We start from the raw sequence: 18,118 nt of genomic DNA, 5'->3' as shown, positions 1-18,118 counted from the left end.
GACGCAAACATCTCAGAATTATCCTCAACACCTGCTCCGTCCAGGAGCACGCAGTAGAGCTATGGATCTACTCGACTCAGCCTCCCCAGACGTCGCCTTCCTGACTGAGACCTGGATGAACCCCTCCTCTGCGCCTGACCGCCATAGACATCCCGGACGGCTACAAGATCACCCGCAGGGACAGCTACAACAAACCAGGAGGAGGCATTGCCATCATCCACAAGAAAACCATCAGGATCACGACCAACACCGAAGACACCCTTAGCACCGCCGACCACCTGCACTTCCAAATCCACACTGACCCAAACACCACCCTCTGAGGGACCCTGGTCTACGGCCCCCCGGCCCACGACAGCAGTTCAGCAACTCCATTACCGACATAATCAGCACGCACGCTTTGGCATCCACAGACTACATACTCCTCGGGGACTTAAGCTTCCACCTCGAGAACACCAACGACAACAACACTGCCACCCTGCTCGACAACCTCTCCAACCTCAGCCTCCTACAGCTCGTCACAACCAACCCACTCCCCAGGACACACACTCGACACTATTTTCTCTGCCAGCAATCACGTCTCTTTCAGCCACACCACAGAACTCAACTGAACAGACCACTGCTGCATCCACTTCTCCTTCAAGAAACCCACAATCCACCACCACCCACAACGGATCCCCCACCCCAGTTGGACAAGGTCACCAAGACCATTGACATCACCAACACCGATGCAGCTGCTGGCAAATTCAGGCAATGGGTCAACACCTGTGCCAATACTCTCGCCCCAATCAAGAATCCATCTGACAGACGCACTGATAGAAAGGCCTTCTGGTTTACCGCTGACCTCCACAAATCTAAGCAAAGCTGCAGATGACTCGAAAGAAAGTGGCACCAAGATCAGACCCTGGACAACCTCACAGCCGTCGAAAAAACAGCCACAAGGAGCCCTTCAACCCCGTGAAGGAATTCACCAAACCCAGCTCCAGCACAAACGACATCCTGCCATCCTAAGACCTCTGCGACTCCCTAGCCTCCTACTTCCACCACAAGACTGCAGACATCCAGGACAGCTTCAGCACCCAGACCCAGCAGCAAACCACCAACACCACAGATTCAGCTCCAACCAATCTCCTGCCCTCCTGGACCCCCGTCAACGACACAATTGAAATCATGAACACCATCCACTCCTGCTCTCCATCTGACCCCTGCCCTCACCACATCTTCAACAAACCAAGCTCCGTCATCGCACCCCAACTACGGAAGGTCATCAACAGCTCCTTCGAGTCCACCACCTTCCCGGAGAGCTGGAAACACGCCGAGATTAACGCCCTCCTCAAAAACCCCAAGGCGGACCCAAAGGACCTCAAGAACTTCCAGCCTATCTCCCTGCTCCCCTTCCAGGCAAAAGTCTTGGAGAAGGCTGTCAGACAACTAACCCGCTTCCTCGAGGAGAACGGCACCCTGGACCCTTCCCAATCTGGATTCTGCAGCAACCATAGCACCGAAACTGCCCTCCTCACCGCCACCGATGACATCAGAACCATACTGGACAGCGGCGAAACCGCGGCCCTCATCCTCCTGGACCTCTCGGCCATGTTCAACTCCATCTGCCACCACAGCCTATGCTCACGCCTCAGCAATGCTGGAATGTGGGACAGAGTCCTGGACTGGGTCACCTCCTTTCTCACCGGCAGAACCCAGAGAGTCTGGCTCCCCCCCCATTCCGCTCACCAAAATCATCTGCGGCGTACCCCGGGGGTTCGTCCCTCAGCCCAACCCTCTTCAACATCTAAATGGCCCGCTCGCTAACATTGCCCGATCCCACAAACTCAACATCATCTCATAGGCCGATGACACCCAGCTGATCCGCTCCCTCACCAAAGGACTCCGCCAAGACCAACCTCCACGAAGGAATAAAGGCCGAATGGATGAAGAGCAGCTGCCTCAAACTCAATTCCGACAAGACAGAAGTCCTCATCTTCGGCTCCACCCCCTCCGCATAGGATGACTCCTGGTGGCCTGCCACTCTCGGAACCTCTCAGACTCCAACCGACCACGCAGGCAACCTGGGATTCATCTTGGACCCCTCACTATCCATGACCAAGCAAGTCAACACCATCTCCTCCTCCTGCTTCAACACCCTCTGCATGCTCCGAAAGATCTACAAATGGACACCCACCGAAACCAGAAGAACAATCACCCAAGCCCTTGTAAGCAGTAAACTGGACTATGCCAATGCCCTGTACGCAGGAACCACGGCCAAACACCAGAAGAGACAACAACGCATCCAGAACGCCTCTGCATGCCTCATCCTGGACATCCCCCGCCACTGTTACATCACAGACCACCTGAAAAGCCTGCACTGGCTCCCAGGCAACAAGAGAATCACCTTCAAACTCCTCACCCATGCTCACAAAGCACTGCACAACACCGGTCCAGAATACCTCAACAGATGACTTTCCTTCTACACCCAACCCATAATCTCTGCTCTGCCGCCGTCGCAACCGTCCCACGCATCTGCAGAACTACAACAGGCAGTAGATCATTCTCGCACCTCGCCGCCAAAACGTGGAACGCTCTTCCCACCCACCTGCGCCAGACCAAAGACCTCCTTAGCTTCAGGAAACTTCTCAAGACCTGGCTGTTCGAGCAATAGCAGCACCTCCCTCCCCCTTCTCCCTCCTCAGTGCCTTGAGACCCTCACGGGTGAGTAGTGGGCTTTACAAATTCCCTGATTGAATTCCTTGATTGATTAATGTGCCAGATTTTTGGCACCAGAAAGTAGCAGGAATAACAAGCACTGCCTACTTCTGGCACAGATACCATTCTCTCTATGGCTGCCTAGGACAAGAGAGGCAAAACATCCTTGCGGAGAAGTGCCAAGTGATACTCCATCATCTGATCATAGGATGGTGGCATAGATGGAGGGGTAGTCTTCGAAGGAGAGGGGGTAGCCCCGTTGGACTATTTGCAAAACCCACCTGTCTGACATGATGGACAGCCAGTGGTCCCTGGTGGGGAAACGTTAGACTAGGAAGGTTAGAAGGCTGTACCGGGCGTAAGGGGGGGATCGGGGGGGAGTGGACTGGCTAGACCACTGGATCCCTGATTCACAAGGACGCTGGATGTGCAGCACCGTAGCTAGAAGGAAACAGACTAGGTGGGACACCTCTTCAATAACCACAAATGCGACGAAAAGCAGACTGAGCCGGGGGTGGGAGTGAGGGGAAGCTGCGAGGACCTGGCCTTAGTTCGGGATTCCTTAAAGGGCTCAGGCGCAGAGTCTGCTTTGTCCCCGAGAGGGAGGGCCATTAAAGAGCATGTCCATAAGAGTGGATTGGACATCCTCTGAAAAGCCAGACTTCCTCAACGAAGTGTGACAGCCTAAGGCCACTGTTGAAGCAACCGATCTGCCTAGTGAGTTGGTCGCATCCAGCCCACATCATATTATGAACGTAGCTGCTTCTCTCCCATCAGCAACAGCTTGGGAGAGAAGGCCCGGGCCTCCTCTGGGACTTGTGGCAGCAGTTGTGCAACCATGTCCTACAAGGTATGGGTGTAGTGGCCCAAAAAGCACACAGTATTCACTGAGCACAATGCCAGACTAGAGGAAAAATAACATCTTCCCAAGCTGATCCATCCTCTAGGATTCCCTATCGGGGGGTGCGGAAGGTAATGCAACTGGGGACGTGGAGGCTTGGACAACCAAGCTTTCAGGGGTCAGGTGTTGAGTCAGAAACACTGGGTTATCTTGAGCTGGTCTATGGTGTTAGACGATTGTCCTGCTCACAGTGCTGGGTTTGGACCAAGTCCCCAGCAGGATATAGCCTCATACAACTCGTGGATTTGGGCAGGGGTCACTCCTGCTGACAGAAACTCAAGGAGGTGCAGAGACAAACAGACACAGGCTTCGAGGACAGAGGCCTGGAGCAATGACGCTCCTTTTCCCTCGTTGCGTCGGCCGATGAGAAGGGTGAAGTCGAAGAACACTTGTTCTCCTTCAACTTCTTCTTGTGCCTCATCTTACCCTATCGCCAGAGGACTTGGAGTGGGACAACAAAGAATGGGGGCTCCACGACCATTCTCACAAACTTCAACAAAATGTCTAAAAGATCAGTCAAACAGTGAGTGGGGGTAGCTCTTAGTCATATCTGCGGTAGGATGGCTTGGAAAGAAAAGAACTGACGTCACTGTGCCGAAGTGGCATCTATATAGGTCCTGCAACATCATATCTGGGGTGCACTACGCCAATGATGGACGCGGAGCCGACCAACGCCACCTAACAGTGAACAGGGGTACTGCTCAAGAAAAATCTCCAGATCCAGACTGATACCTGGGGGAAAGGAATCTGCAACTAAAAGTCTCTATAAGATTGTGTGAATTGACACTCACGTAGCAGTCTGGCAGATGTACACAGAGGACACTCTGACCACCAGTGCAGTGTACAGCAACTTTGGCTTTGGTGGACTGAGGCCCACAGGCCTTCTGGAGGCTATTTCTTGGCCAGACCATAGCAGATCTCTGGGCAAAGATGAATAAATCTGGAGATGGTCAGTTTCTGCACAGCCCTTCCTTTCACCTTCCCAGAGAAACCCACTAAGAGATGATTATCCACCTGGCGATCCTTGGTGAGATCGATGTAGAGTCTCAAAGCTCTACTAGGGTCTAAGCAACTTGTTCTCTTCCTCCTTGGACAGATGAGATGGGGCAAACAACCTTTAGCAGAGTAAGAGACTGACCGGCGTGGAAAGGTGGGACACCCTTTTGGAAGTAGGCTGCCTTAGTCCTTAGCACCAATTTGTCTGGGAAGAAGGTGGTTGGTGGACAAAGTGCATGATGCTTACTCATGCAACGAGCAGACGTGATAGCAGGAACACTGTTTTCAATGTGTGCAATCTCAGGGACTAGCTGTGTATAGGTTTTAGTGGAGTTTTACATTAGGAATGTAAGAACCAGACTGAGGTCCACCAGGGGCATCACAGAATTTTGGAGGGAACTTATTGACCAGTCCTTTAAAAAGAATAAATCCTATCACAAACTGTGACAAACACAGAAGGATTATCAAGCAACTGTGGAAAAAAAATGATAAGTCTGACAAACTAACTTTCCCACACAAGGCCTTGCTCTGCTAAAGAAAGGAAAAAGCATCAGACATCTGGGCTCGTAAGGGTTGGATATGCCTAGAAGAACACCAAAAAACAAAAACAAAAAAACACACAAAAAAAAACTTCACAACATGCTACATAGAGGGTTTAGGTAGGGGACACCTGGCTGCCAGAATGACATGTACTACTTTGGTAGGAAGGTCAAAATTAAGTCAACTGTCACTGCTCCACCTTCAAGTATGAGGTGTAAGTTTTACACGTTCAGGTGCAGGACCCTGCCCTGCTGTTGCAACAAGCGGTCCCCCTGAACATGCAGCTGCATCTGAGCGGGGTGGGGTAGGGAGAGGTGCCAATTGCAGTACATCCCCCAACATTGCAGATCTTTAGCTGTTTTCTCTTACTCCAACAGGATGGAATCGGAGAGTTTCCCTTGGTGCTTAACCAACCGACATCAGATCCCACTGCAGAGCCTGCGTGCACCCACTGGCGTTCTCCATTACCAGCAGGGTGCAGAAGGCTGAGAGGCAAGAAGACAAAGTCATTGAGACCCAGGTTAAAGGTTGAAACATCAGGATCATAGCCCAAATATCCTTAACATGTTGAGGTGGAGTCAAGGCTCGAAACAGCATAGTATCCAAGATGGCGCCAATTAAAAGAAATCTCAATTAAGTAAGGTGTGGCTTTGTTATGTTGATGGTAAACCCTAGGGATGTCATCAAGATGGCCACTGTCTAGAGGGACGCTAGTGAGTCTAAAAGGGACCACAGAGTACTAAAAGTGCTTGTGGCCTGCCTGGAACCGAAGGTAACATCTGTGAGATTGCATGGCAGGGTTGTGCAAAGAGGCACCCTACAAATCAAATCCTACCATCAAATTGCCCTTATCAGGGCAGAAGGAACTTGGGCAAGGTGAGTTCACTGAACTTGTCCTTTTTGAAAAAATAAAAAAAAGTTTAGACGGTGGAGGTTTAGAATATAACAACGTCCTGCTTTAACATGAGAATGTAGCGGTCCTACAATGTGAGTAACGACCAAGAAGGCAGCTCAAATTGACAGATCAAAGGGCAAGGCTGGCAGTGGAAAATATTATTTTCTCAAATACCTTCAAATGTTTTGACTGTCTGGTTGTGTGGTTGGGAATGCATTTGGGTTGAGTGGCCTGATAGAAGCCTGAACCACAAGGCTCTCTGGAGTTTGGTTCTGCAGGAGGAAAGATAGATTCCCTAGAGCAGGTATTTGCCATTGAGCTATTTGTCAATTGACAGGGGGCAAGATTTGGGCTTCGCTCAGGTGCCCAATAGGTTGTCTGTGAGGGCTTCAAAATAAATGGGAGTAGTGTTTTTGAAGAAGTCACCCTGAATGCAGGACCTCAGTCAGCACATCTGTAGTAACCTCCACTGAGGGAACCTGGAGATCAAGAGCTTATGCTGCTCTTCTAGTCACCGCGGTGAAAGAATGAGATTACTCTGTAGAGGGATCAGGTGGGGAATTAAGTCCTTTACCTCACAAACTGTCAAGGCCACTGGCGTCAGTGTCATCCAGAAATAGATTCTCATCATATAGCTATGATTCATCATCACTATCGTTGTCATCTTGGGGCTCTAGGTCTAAAACTCTAGCCAGCAAAGGAAGCATATCCAAATCAGACTGCTGTGGGATAGTTAGAGGTGGGCACAACTTTCATTGCAGTTGTGGCAGATTCGCCAAAAACGACTATTAGTTCGCCATCATCACTGCCTGCGTCAATGCAGAGGAATCAGCATGGTAGTCGGTTCCAGGGTAGAAGTCCGTGTAAACATTAGTCCCAAATGTCAGAAATGACCCCAGAGCAGGGTCAAGAGTCACAGTCTGTCAGGGATGGATCCACGAGCGATAACCCGACAGGAGACCTCCCTCGATCCATTGTGTCCGAAGGTGCACCAGCGGGATCCGGATGGGTATTGTAAATTTACAGCATTGCCTCTTTGAAGGCCCTAATTTGCTGCTGCATCACCGATAGCCCCAGGAACTCTGGCTGGATTGGGACTAATGTGGGAGTCTGTTCCACAGTGGCCAACTGAGATCCTGAGGTATTCTGACCTCTACTGACGTGGGTGGCAGGAAGAAGGGGAACCATGTTTTGGCTTCTAGTGTTTCTTCTTTTATGACTTGCCAGAAGACTTGGAGTGGATAAATATATTTTGGGAGCGGCTTCAGACTGATAAGACGTCCTAGACTTCAAACATGACTGGGCCTTCCGAGCTTTCCTATGCTGCTTGGCCACGTAAAGTTTTGTTTTGCAGTCCTGAATAGCCTTTGTGTTCATATGAGAGCACCTGTCACATGAGTGAGTTGGGCAAGGGGCCAAGACACCAGAGACAGACCTTATGTGGGTGCGTCAGTGACATTTGTTTGTGGCAAACCTTACAGGGTTTGAACCCCGTTGTCTTAGTTGGAAACATGTTCCTTGCACACTGGTGAAATGTTTAGTAGTAACATGCTTTCTATGATGTTATTGCGCGAGACGGACCTGATGCAGAATCACACGACAACACCCATCAGCATGCAAGTGAATTGCTGAGAGAAAACTTCAGATCCACCCTGGCACAATGGTTATTCACACACTGAGGAATCTGCAGTAAGAAGTATCCATTAGACAACAAAGTGGAATAATTCCAGACATGCAGGGAATAAGGAAGAGACAATTTAGGAAAAGGTAAACCATATGTATGAAGTTCTTCATAGAGGCAGAAACAAAAACTACGTAGTATACAGAAATGTGGCGAGAAGGCAAGTCCTAGTACACACGCTGCAACTTTGAGGACCAGGCATAGAGTCCTAACATATATAAAGAAAAGCAGAACACCTGGACGTTAACTCGTTCCATATCTACTGGGTGCACAAAAGTAATATGGCATTGAGAGAGGGATCTTTCAACCGTACACCTCATCTCCTAATAATATTGCTTTTAAAGGCACAGGCTATTGTCCACGACGTAAAGCAGGCCCCTTAAGCAGTAGATAACGATTTCTATTAACTGAATCTTTTAAATGAAAGTGGTCTAAAGGAATTGAGAAGGAAGTACATTAGTTGTGTGTTGCCTTATCCATTTGTTATATTAGCTGTAAGCAATTTCAAAACACACAGACATCTAACACAAAAGGCAGTAATACACATAGTAAAAGTATTTTGAATAGTGAAGTTCATGCTTGGAACGATTGACTACCAATTCTCCACCAAATTAGAAACTATAAACAAAGCAATTCACATAATAACCTTCTCAAGTTTGGTCCGGCTTGGTCACCAGGTATCAACAGTGAATTCTGCAGATGGTGAACTGGAACTTGGTATGTGGGCTACTCAAGATAGCATAACCATTACAGTATATCAGACAAACTTGTTAGTCAAAGTTAAAAAGAGATTGAAGGGCTTTGAATAAGAAGCATGTATTAGATTAAAAAATGATAATGTCTGTAGAAAGAAATACTGACAGTTGAACAAAAGCTATTCAAAGTAATTTTGCATTGTTCAGAGCCATGTAAATGCAATGCTGTAAACAATTCTCGTCACCAGCATTTAAAAAATATATACAGGTCATAACTCAAGTCAGATCATAAATAGTAACATGCCTCACAAAAAAACCTCTTCATGTTACAGTTAATGAACATACTTTTAGATGAAAATGATGAACTTACCATGACATCATAGGATAATTTATCAGGCAACGTGTTAAGCCTGTTCTCAAGTACTTCATAATGACTTTCCACCTTTTTCCTGTAGGAAAAATACAAGTTGTGTAAATGTCAAAAATACGATACTGTACTCACCTAAGAAACTTGAAGCAACAATTACAGTAGAAAACCATGCAACATTTTCCTCACCGCACAAGCAGGACCTCTTTCCTGTTTTTGTTTTAGAATGGCATGCAGAGAACAGTGAAAAACCGTGGGAAAAGATTCCATAAAAACATCTATAAAAAAATTAAAAAATAAAAACTCACAAGTTACTTTCATGTACCATCTGTCTGATGCAATCAGCATCTACAGATCATATTCAGGATCTAAATGGAGGTCCTTAGGGTTCTAGCTGCTGATCATGGCACCACAATTCACCAATATGCCGATGATACACACCCCTACGTTAACGTTTCCTGCACTTGAGACATCCAATGCCTTAAAATCTACCTGCACATCATTTCTACCTAGATGTCCAGTACCTACCTGGAATCCAAACCCAACAAATCCGAATGCCACTTATTTGCTAATACCAGCAAGAATGAACTAGTCAAAACCTCTCTAATTTACCTGGACTACTTTAAAACTCAACTTTCACAAATTGCTAAGTCACTTGATTTTGATTTCACTTTAGACACAAACGTCACTCTCAAAAAACAAACTTCCAAAAAAAACAAGATGGCCTGGTACCAGCTCTAACAAAGAGAGAAAAATTATTCCTCCGTAAAAAGCAACTGCAGCTGCTGTTCATCCCCTCTTATTAATGCACTTAGGAAACAACATGCTAAACGACTTCCGACACTCCGCACTAACCCCCTTTTCAGGCATCCTACACGTAGCACACTTCATTCATGGCCTGATGAAATATAACCATATTTTTTTCCTTCTGCGGAACCCCACTGGCATTAACAAAACAATTACCAGAAATAGCATTCACAAAACGTGTAATAAAAGAGAAAAGGAAGGAATCATTGGGGCAAGATTAGCAGATAAGCTACCATAGACATGAAAGCAAAAACTGGCACAGTACCTTTCAGGACATCACCCCTCCTCCTGTGTCCCCTTATGCTCCACGGATGACTGAGGGATCCTCCCTCAGCCCCACGTTTTTTAACGTCTACATGGCCCCACTAGCCACCCTCGTCAGAAGCTACGGAATCAACATTATCTCCTAGGCTGATGACACCCAACTCATCCTCTCCCTCGCCAACGAACCCGACGAAGCCAGACACAACGTCCATGAAGGCATGGAAGCAGTCGCCAACTGGATGAGATACAGCTGCCTCCAACTGAACGCAAACAAGACAGAAGTACTCATCATGGGCCCTCAACCCAATGCATGGAACGACTCCTGGTGGCCACCCACCCACGGAAACCCGACCACCCCCACCAGCCAAGCCCGCATCCTCGGAATCATCCTGGACTTCAACTTCAGTATGAACCAGCAAATCAACTCAGTCACCTCCACCTGCTTCTGCACCCTCCGCAAGTTCCTCAAGTGGATCTTTCTTGAACATAGAAAGACTGTCCCCACACACGCCCTGATCACTAGCAGACTGGACTACAAGGCCCCATCTCTGCGTACACTGCACTGGCTTCCCATAGAAAAAAGAATCACCTTCAAGATACTCATCCACGCACACAAAGCCCTCTACAACACCGGACCAGTCTACCCGAATCAGCGGCTCAACCTCCACGTACCCCACAAGGCCCTATGCTCAGCCCAGTTCTCTCTTGCAGAAGTACCGTGCATCAGGAAGACCAGAACAGGAGGACGCTCCTTTTCCTACCTCGCAGCCACCGCCTGGAACGCCCTTCCTTTCCACATCAGACAACCCACCTCCCTCCTCAGCTTCACGAAGAAACTGAAGACATGGCTTTTTTAATAACCACCTCACCGGTATACGATACTCTTTTCCACCCGCTTCGCCCCAGCGCCTTGAGACCCTAATGCTCTACAAACACTGATTGATTGATTGACAGTTAGGTTAGTTGATTTTCAAGGAACCAAGAAGATCCTAGGTGTAAGAGGGAAAAAAAGGACCTACGCTTTCTTGTCTTGATAAGTGGAAGGGTCCCTTATGGCTCTGATAATAAATCATCTGAAGGGACCTTGGATTACAGGTAATTATCTTTTCCTTCTCTTCCAGTGGATCCATCATTAATAGTCATAAGCACTAAAGAACAAGTTACTTACCTTTGGTAACACCTTATATGGTAGAGATTGTATCTAGCTGATACCTCACCTCAGAATTTCCCCAGGCATGAGACTAGATCTGAAAGAATTTTCATGAGCAGTACCCCTGTGTGCTTGTAGGTGGAGTAGTTCAGCTCCATGTGCGTCTGCGTCACCCGCACCGGAAGTGACATCTCCGGCACCTATATGGGCACACCCTATGCACGTTGACATCAGTTTATTTTCACGTCTTTCCACGCCAGAAGCACAGAGCCATGAAGAACACGGACCCCTGGTGTAGAAAATTATGGCACTGAAAGGCAACAGTCATATCGCTAGAAAACCAATCGCATAGCAGGGAGGATGGGCGAGTCTGTAAGGAATCCGTGGCTAGATATAGTCTCTACCAGATAAGGCATTACCGAAGGCAACTAACTTGTTCATCTGATAGAGACTTCTAGCCACAGATTCCTCACCTCAGAATGGATACCCAAGCAATACCATCCTCAGAGGTGGGTCTGCAGACCAAGTTCAGACAAGGAAGCCCTGCAGGACCGAATGGGCAAAGTGCCCACCCATAAAGACCTGACTGTCCAGGCAGCAGTGCTTTGTGAATGTGTGCAAAGAGGCTCACGTTGCTGCCTGGCAAATATCCAGGACTGTAACTCTGCATGCTAATGCAGTGGTTGCAGCATAATCTCTGGAAGAATGAGCTTGTAAGCCCTCAGGGGGTTGCTTTTGGGCCAGCTTGTAGCAGATCTTAGTACAACCCATCTGGAGATAGTCCTCTTCTTCACAGCCGGTCCTTTATTTGCACCAACATATGCCACAAAGAGTTGGCGACAAGTCAAGATATGGGTCAATCACAGACATTGGTCGACAACTGACGCCACAGGGCTTGAAGCGGCCTTCTTAGATGACTTCCCTGCCACACCAGGAGGAAAACCTTGAAAAGGAGTTGACAAAACGCTGAAAAAGGTTCAGTAAAAAAGTGACAGACAGGGTAGCTCTTCTCCGGATCAGCGCGGGCTGGCGTGGAAATAAAAGAACAGACATCAACGCGCCTAGGTGGCGTCTATATAGGTGTCGCAGACATCAATTCTTGTGTGGATGACGACATACGCAGAGCAAAACAAAGCCACCTACTGGCATGAAGGGGTACTGCTCACAAAACAAATCTTCAGTATCCAGTCTGATGCCTGAGTGAAATTCTGATGCCTGAGTGAAAGGTAAGTAATCTGCGGGTAGACATTTTGGAAGTATTATACAATTACCAAAAAAACAAAAAGGTAGAGCTCAAGGATCAAGTTACCAGGAGCTGGGAAAAAAACAACTTACCTGTCACTTGAAGGGCATGATGGAGCACAGGTGGAAAAGTAAAGCCCTAAAAGGTACAAAGACTGTTTTTGCTCTCTTGTCTATTGCTGCTACTGTAGCCCTTGATTTATCTTTTAAAAGTGGTTTGTAAAAGCTGTTTCTGGTCACTTTTATTAATGTAGTGACATTTTGGTTTATCAGGCTTCTTTCAAAAATATAAATGAAAAGAAGGTAAAATGTTGCTATTTTTAGACTAGTATTGTGCTGCAGAGTTGCGTCACTATTTAAGCAGACTTTTCTACTGAAAAGCTTTGCACATATGAATATGTGCATATATAATAATGTTCTCCTTTATCCTGCATGCGACGTTTCAGTGCTTAAGACAACTAATCAGCATTCATATTACAATATTTTCCCAGTTAAAGACAGTATTTTGAAATAATCACATAGGATTCTATAATTCAAGCTCTGAACCAATTGAAATAATTTCAATATAGCTCAGGTTTAAGAAGAAACAGGACTCAGTTGCTTCTAGAAAGGACAAAGATTGAACTAAGGGAATCAATATGCCATAGACCGGTAGGACTGTAAACAGTTTCTGTCAGTGTTCACAGCAAAGATACTTTGTCGACTTGGTGTCTGCTCCCCCACCTGATCTTGAGTAACTCTCATACTGCAGCAAATGACAACGGGCAGAAAAACTTTCTGAGTGATAGACACCGCAATTACATCACCCATTAAGAAGGATACACGCCTGGTGCTTCCACTACAGCCTCGTCACCCAATGCTCCTATTGGCACAGACTGGTGGGATCAGCAGGAGCATGGTGTACTGGCCTCACTAATCTCTCCCAGAAGCTCTCACTGGACTCCAGGAGGAGGTAGAAGTAGTCTATCTTGATATGTGGAATTGTTTTTGTACTGTTGTGTTTATTGGTCCTATTGCCGGGACGTGGACTTTGCCTTCAATGTGTCTATAATTTGATTAAATTTAGAGATGTAATTCTTGTGAGTTACAGTTGACAGCTTAACAACAACTTACTGTTTTGACTATCTATTTTTTCGCATTTATTGGTGATGATTCGCAAAGGACATTTAAAAAGGCCGATTTGACTTGGGGTCAGCAAGTTTTTTAAAACTTTTATTTCTTGATCTTGCTATATGTTTAGTATGAGTTTGGCAGCTGGCAAGTGACTTCTTCATAAACATATCTCTATTCTTTGCCATTGTATAATTGTTTAAAAGGTTGCTTGGCTGTGAATAGCGTTCTGAAAACCAACTTCTCCTACCCACATATCTTTCACAAGTCGCTATTTTAAAGCAACTATTTGCCTGGCAATTAGCAGGAATGTCACAAGCTACGTTTTTACTAAACCCTGCCTGATATCTCCTCATTTTATCCACTGCACCCTCTAATACAGAGATAAGGAAACCGGTTGAAAGCCCTACTAAGGACAGCACACATACTAGTTTTATTTTTTTTCCCGGCAGATGAGCCTGAGCTATCATTAACACATACATCTGCCCTTTATAGACTTGGATTTATGCCAGTCCCTCCTATAAGTTTTCTAAGCCCTCTAGTATATGAATCTATGATCTCTTGTTTGATTTTGAATTTTGTTTAAACTACTTAATACAAGATTGCCAATTTAATGGCAAAGTAGTCTGCATTGCAACTCCAACACTTTTGAACTCCATTTTACAAGCTTTAGTAAAACCTGATCTAAACGTCCCATTGTCTGCATAAGTTGATACTAGTAACATTTACATCTCATAACCTTCCTTGTTTCCTGGGTCCCCTGATTTAGAAGAGATCATTGAAATACAACCTAGGAATGATGAGATGGCTACTACTCCCCCTCTTCTCTCCCGAATCTATATAATATTAGACCCTTTTATTGTCCATCAAAAATCTCCATGCACCAACATATCTGATACAGTCACCATCAGTTATAATCTTTGCCTATTTAATCGCTCCCAAGAACTGGCCTCAAGTATTACTTAAACTTGTAATGACTTCAGGAAGGAGGCACCTGATAATATGTAGTCTACTTCTACTTTCATTAAGATCCATACCCCTAAAACAAATGTCATCTTGATGATTATGACACTACATTGGATATTTCAGCTGTAAAATCTGCTAAGATCATAGTGGCTGCACTGGATTTCTAAGTGAGATCTGCCTCTACCACTGGCTATAAAATCCACCAATGGTAAACATACAGCACTAGGACTATGATCACAATGAACTTTTTAAAGCAAAAGTAATATTCACATGCGCTGGAGAAGATAATTAGTGAGCACATCAATGGTACAGGCAAGACAGAGCTGCCTGCAGCTGACCATTTCCAACTCTGATCTCAATCCATTATTCACTGATCTGTTCTCAAATGCCTAGGTCTACTAACCAATGACTTGATAATATATTGTGAACAGCTTGCACTCAATATTGCTCGAGCACTTTGCACTCAATACAAATCTTGGCATCGAGGGACATTACATCTGTCACTTTCATTAGGACCAACAGTCCGTTAGATGATAAGCAAAAAGTTATCTCCTCAGATAATATGGCAATACGTTGTCAAACTCTGGATCAGAGATATAGATGTATACAGATATATGAACAATAAATAAGAGCCTCCTTAAACCACCTGGAAGTGTACGGGGAAAAAGGCATTTAATGGAAAGGTGCTGCGAGGGGTGTACAGCGGTGGAAGAGGTGTTTGGGGGGTGGGGGGGGGCAGGGGGAGTTGGAATGGGGGATTGGACGGGGGCGTTGGAATATTGCCATTTATCAGCAGGCCTACCATGTTAGGGATACAGAGGTCTTCAAATGCAGTGTTTGGGTCCCAGATGAGAAAAAGTGCCTTAAATGATCATGCTTGTTCCAGAGAAGACCCTGATTCTTGTTCATGGGCAGCTGCCGTTCTACAAGCCAATGCAGTTACTTCAGTCATAAGACATAGATCTACCTAACAAACGGTCATTAGAACGTCAGCATGGTTATGTTATACTGCTAAGCAGGAATGTTGCCAATTTAGGGCCAATGTTAAGAGGACAAAGATTTTCAGGAATTTCTTATTCAGTCAAAAGTTCCCTCTCTACAAAAACTGGCATTAATTAGGCTAGTAATTAAAGATTGGCTATATAATTATTTTGATCCAGCATGTAAAAATTGTAAGGGGTGACCTTCTGTAGCAATACCTGTGATATTCTGGCAGTTACATTTTGGATACTAAATAACGAAAGACAATGCTTTAACACTTTTCACAGGGTTGGGCAATCTTGATGATATTACACAGTATCTTAAGCAATCTGACACTGCACCTGTCCAGGTTTAGGTCTAAATCAAGGCCTTTGACATTGTTAGCATGTGTTTTGAATCTTCCATACAGCAACACCAACAAGGCAGATTGGGAGGTTGACAATGCAGAGTGTTACAGGATTAAAGTTATGTCTGTCTCACTGCCTATTTTTACAAAGATTATTTTCATAGAGAGAATGTGCTGGGTGTGGCTAAGCCTTCAACCAAGATGGCGTACAACTTGAAGCTCTGGCTCCGAATCCACATTTTCTTTGCCTAAATTGGAGCTGAGAAGAGTGCAACCAGTTTATTGAGGGCCTAGGATAGAGAGCACGATTTCAGTAATCCAGAGTGGGTGTGAGAGTTGTTCTGAAAAAGCGTACTGTGGCCCAATTATATGATATTGCAGCCCTCATGACCTACCCATTAGGAGAGGACCAAATGGATGAGGTTGGTGAGCCTGAGGCCCTGCCAGTGGCTGTCTACAGAATAAAGCAGGGTACTTAGGACATGGCACTGTCCCCAATACAGGTCCCAACTACACAGGAGAACCATATCCCCATGCAGAAAGGCTGCCTGATGCCAGCTAAGGTGCTGATGGTGAAAGCGTGCATTGGATTTTTTTGTCACTGGCGTGAACTGGCACATTCCTGGATATGACAATTGCCTGTGCCTGTTTGCCTACTGATTTTTGTGGTGTGAAACACTATTGTCGATGGCTGTGCCACACTGCCCTAGGGTCCTGGGGGCCTCAGGCAGGGAAAGGGCTCCTATGGTGGGATCTTCTGATCAGACCTGAAAGCTTGGAGTGAATCCTGCCTCCCAAGTGGATCACAGGGCACAATTACATTACTCAAGGCAGCTGGTACTAGTGGAGGATCCCACTGCATAATCTACTGTCTATGCCTCACAATGTGAATGTACACAGATCTAGCTGCACTGACAATGCCATGATTCCATGCAACTACAAATGAGTTAGAAACATCACTCCAAAATTGCAATTATCCTAGATGCTAACATAGGTTTAACATGGCAGACACACTGACATGTCAAGGAGCCAACGCCCCTGCCACCATGAGGAAATGAGATCAGAAACAAAGTAAACTGGTGTTTGACCAGCATAGGTCCAAAGAAGACCCACCGCTAGCTCTGACCCCTCAATAGAGGAAATGGAAGACGTGGGAGACACCAATGCCCTCCCTGCTGGATCTCAGAACCAGCTTTAGATCCACTGATAACAAAGCAGATGCAATGGCTCTTTTAAAATATCTTTAATATGTTGATGGTTATTCGGTTATCCTTTATTTTACCTCTGCTTACCAATGGGTACTGCGTGGGGGAACTAAATGACTGTTCTAAGTCATGGTAATTGTTTCATTATGCTTGGACTGTTCTATATTGTCACGTTTTAAAAAGGGGCTAAAAAGATAAATTCAAAACAATATTCATTCACGGATTCTTCTTCTACACCTATACTCTTAATCTCTCTCTGTACCCCCTCCAGGACTCTACTCTCTTTGCAGAGAGGAAGCTGGTTGTTGGTGGCCATTTTTACCTCTAGAGGCACCATTTTCAATGAATCTGTTCTCAAACGCCTAGGTCTACTAACCAATGAATTGATAATATATTTTGAACAGCTTGCACTCAAAACTACTTGAGCACCTTGCACTCGATACAAGCCTTCGTATAGAGGGACATTAACTCAAGTCAACCAATCATCTCCCTCTCATGGCCCATTTCAAGTAAGTCACAGAGCAGACTTTTGCAGGCTGTAAACCAAAGGCAAGCCCGTCTACGCCTATCCACATCAGTTCCGCAGCCAGCGCCAACCATGCACTTCATTTTGACGTAAGCATGAAGAGTTCAATTACATACTCAAGAGAGTCTTTGCTGGCTCTTAAAGTACCTTTTATAAATGATGACAGTTTCCCCTTTGACTCTTACAGGAAGTGCCATTTCTCATTCTCCTGTGGGGAAGGGTTTATATTTCTGCCCTCCCCCCACCCCATCCGCCAGAGTCACTTTAGCAATAATCTCTCATGCCACCGTCCATCTTACAGCCGGTTGCTAGGGCACCATGGAGATTTAATACATGCTTGTTAAATGTTCGGTGTCTGCCTAAACTTGCTCTTCATATTTTCCATATATTGTAGACTGGCTGATAACTCCGAGGTATTGTCCATTTTTTGGCCAATCTCTCTTGCATGCTGTATCCAAAATTTTGGAAAAATGTGTTAATGCTCAGCTGACTTCATACCGGAAAAGTCCCTCTTCAACTACAATCAGTTAGGATTTTGTCAAGGTCATAGTATGGAAACAGCTCTTTTTAACATTATAAAGCAGGAGGAGGAGTGGTAGCACTGCTGCAGGTGTGCATGTAGGTTTGGCCGTCCATCTTATAAAGGCCAAACCAACATGTACACTTAGATCTCTACCTGATCTGTGTGGCACAGCCGAATGGAGACAAACCACAGGCTCCCAGGGCCTGCCACAGCGTCACACTAGACT

At 45.8% G+C, this 18,118-nt stretch overlaps 1 protein-coding gene across 2 annotated transcripts in view; it reads right to left on the bottom strand.

The window, feature by feature from the left end:
* The window catches only part of URI1 (URI1 prefoldin like chaperone), a 427,315-nt gene that overhangs the window by 264,999 nt on the left and 144,198 nt on the right, over window positions 1-18,118 (bottom strand). For both annotated transcript variants that reach the window (XM_069216759.1, XM_069216758.1), the window contains one exon: window positions 8,776-8,854. In XM_069216759.1, the coding sequence (XP_069072860.1) occupies window positions 8,776-8,854 (79 nt within the window). The remainder of the gene's footprint in view (window positions 1-8,775; window positions 8,855-18,118) is intronic.

Source organism: Pleurodeles waltl, chromosome 12, assembly GCF_031143425.1.
Source record: "Pleurodeles waltl isolate 20211129_DDA chromosome 12, aPleWal1.hap1.20221129, whole genome shotgun sequence".
Taxonomy (NCBI): Eukaryota; Metazoa; Chordata; class Amphibia; order Caudata; family Salamandridae; genus Pleurodeles; species Pleurodeles waltl.
This window is presented reverse-complemented; position numbering and strand designations above follow the sequence as displayed.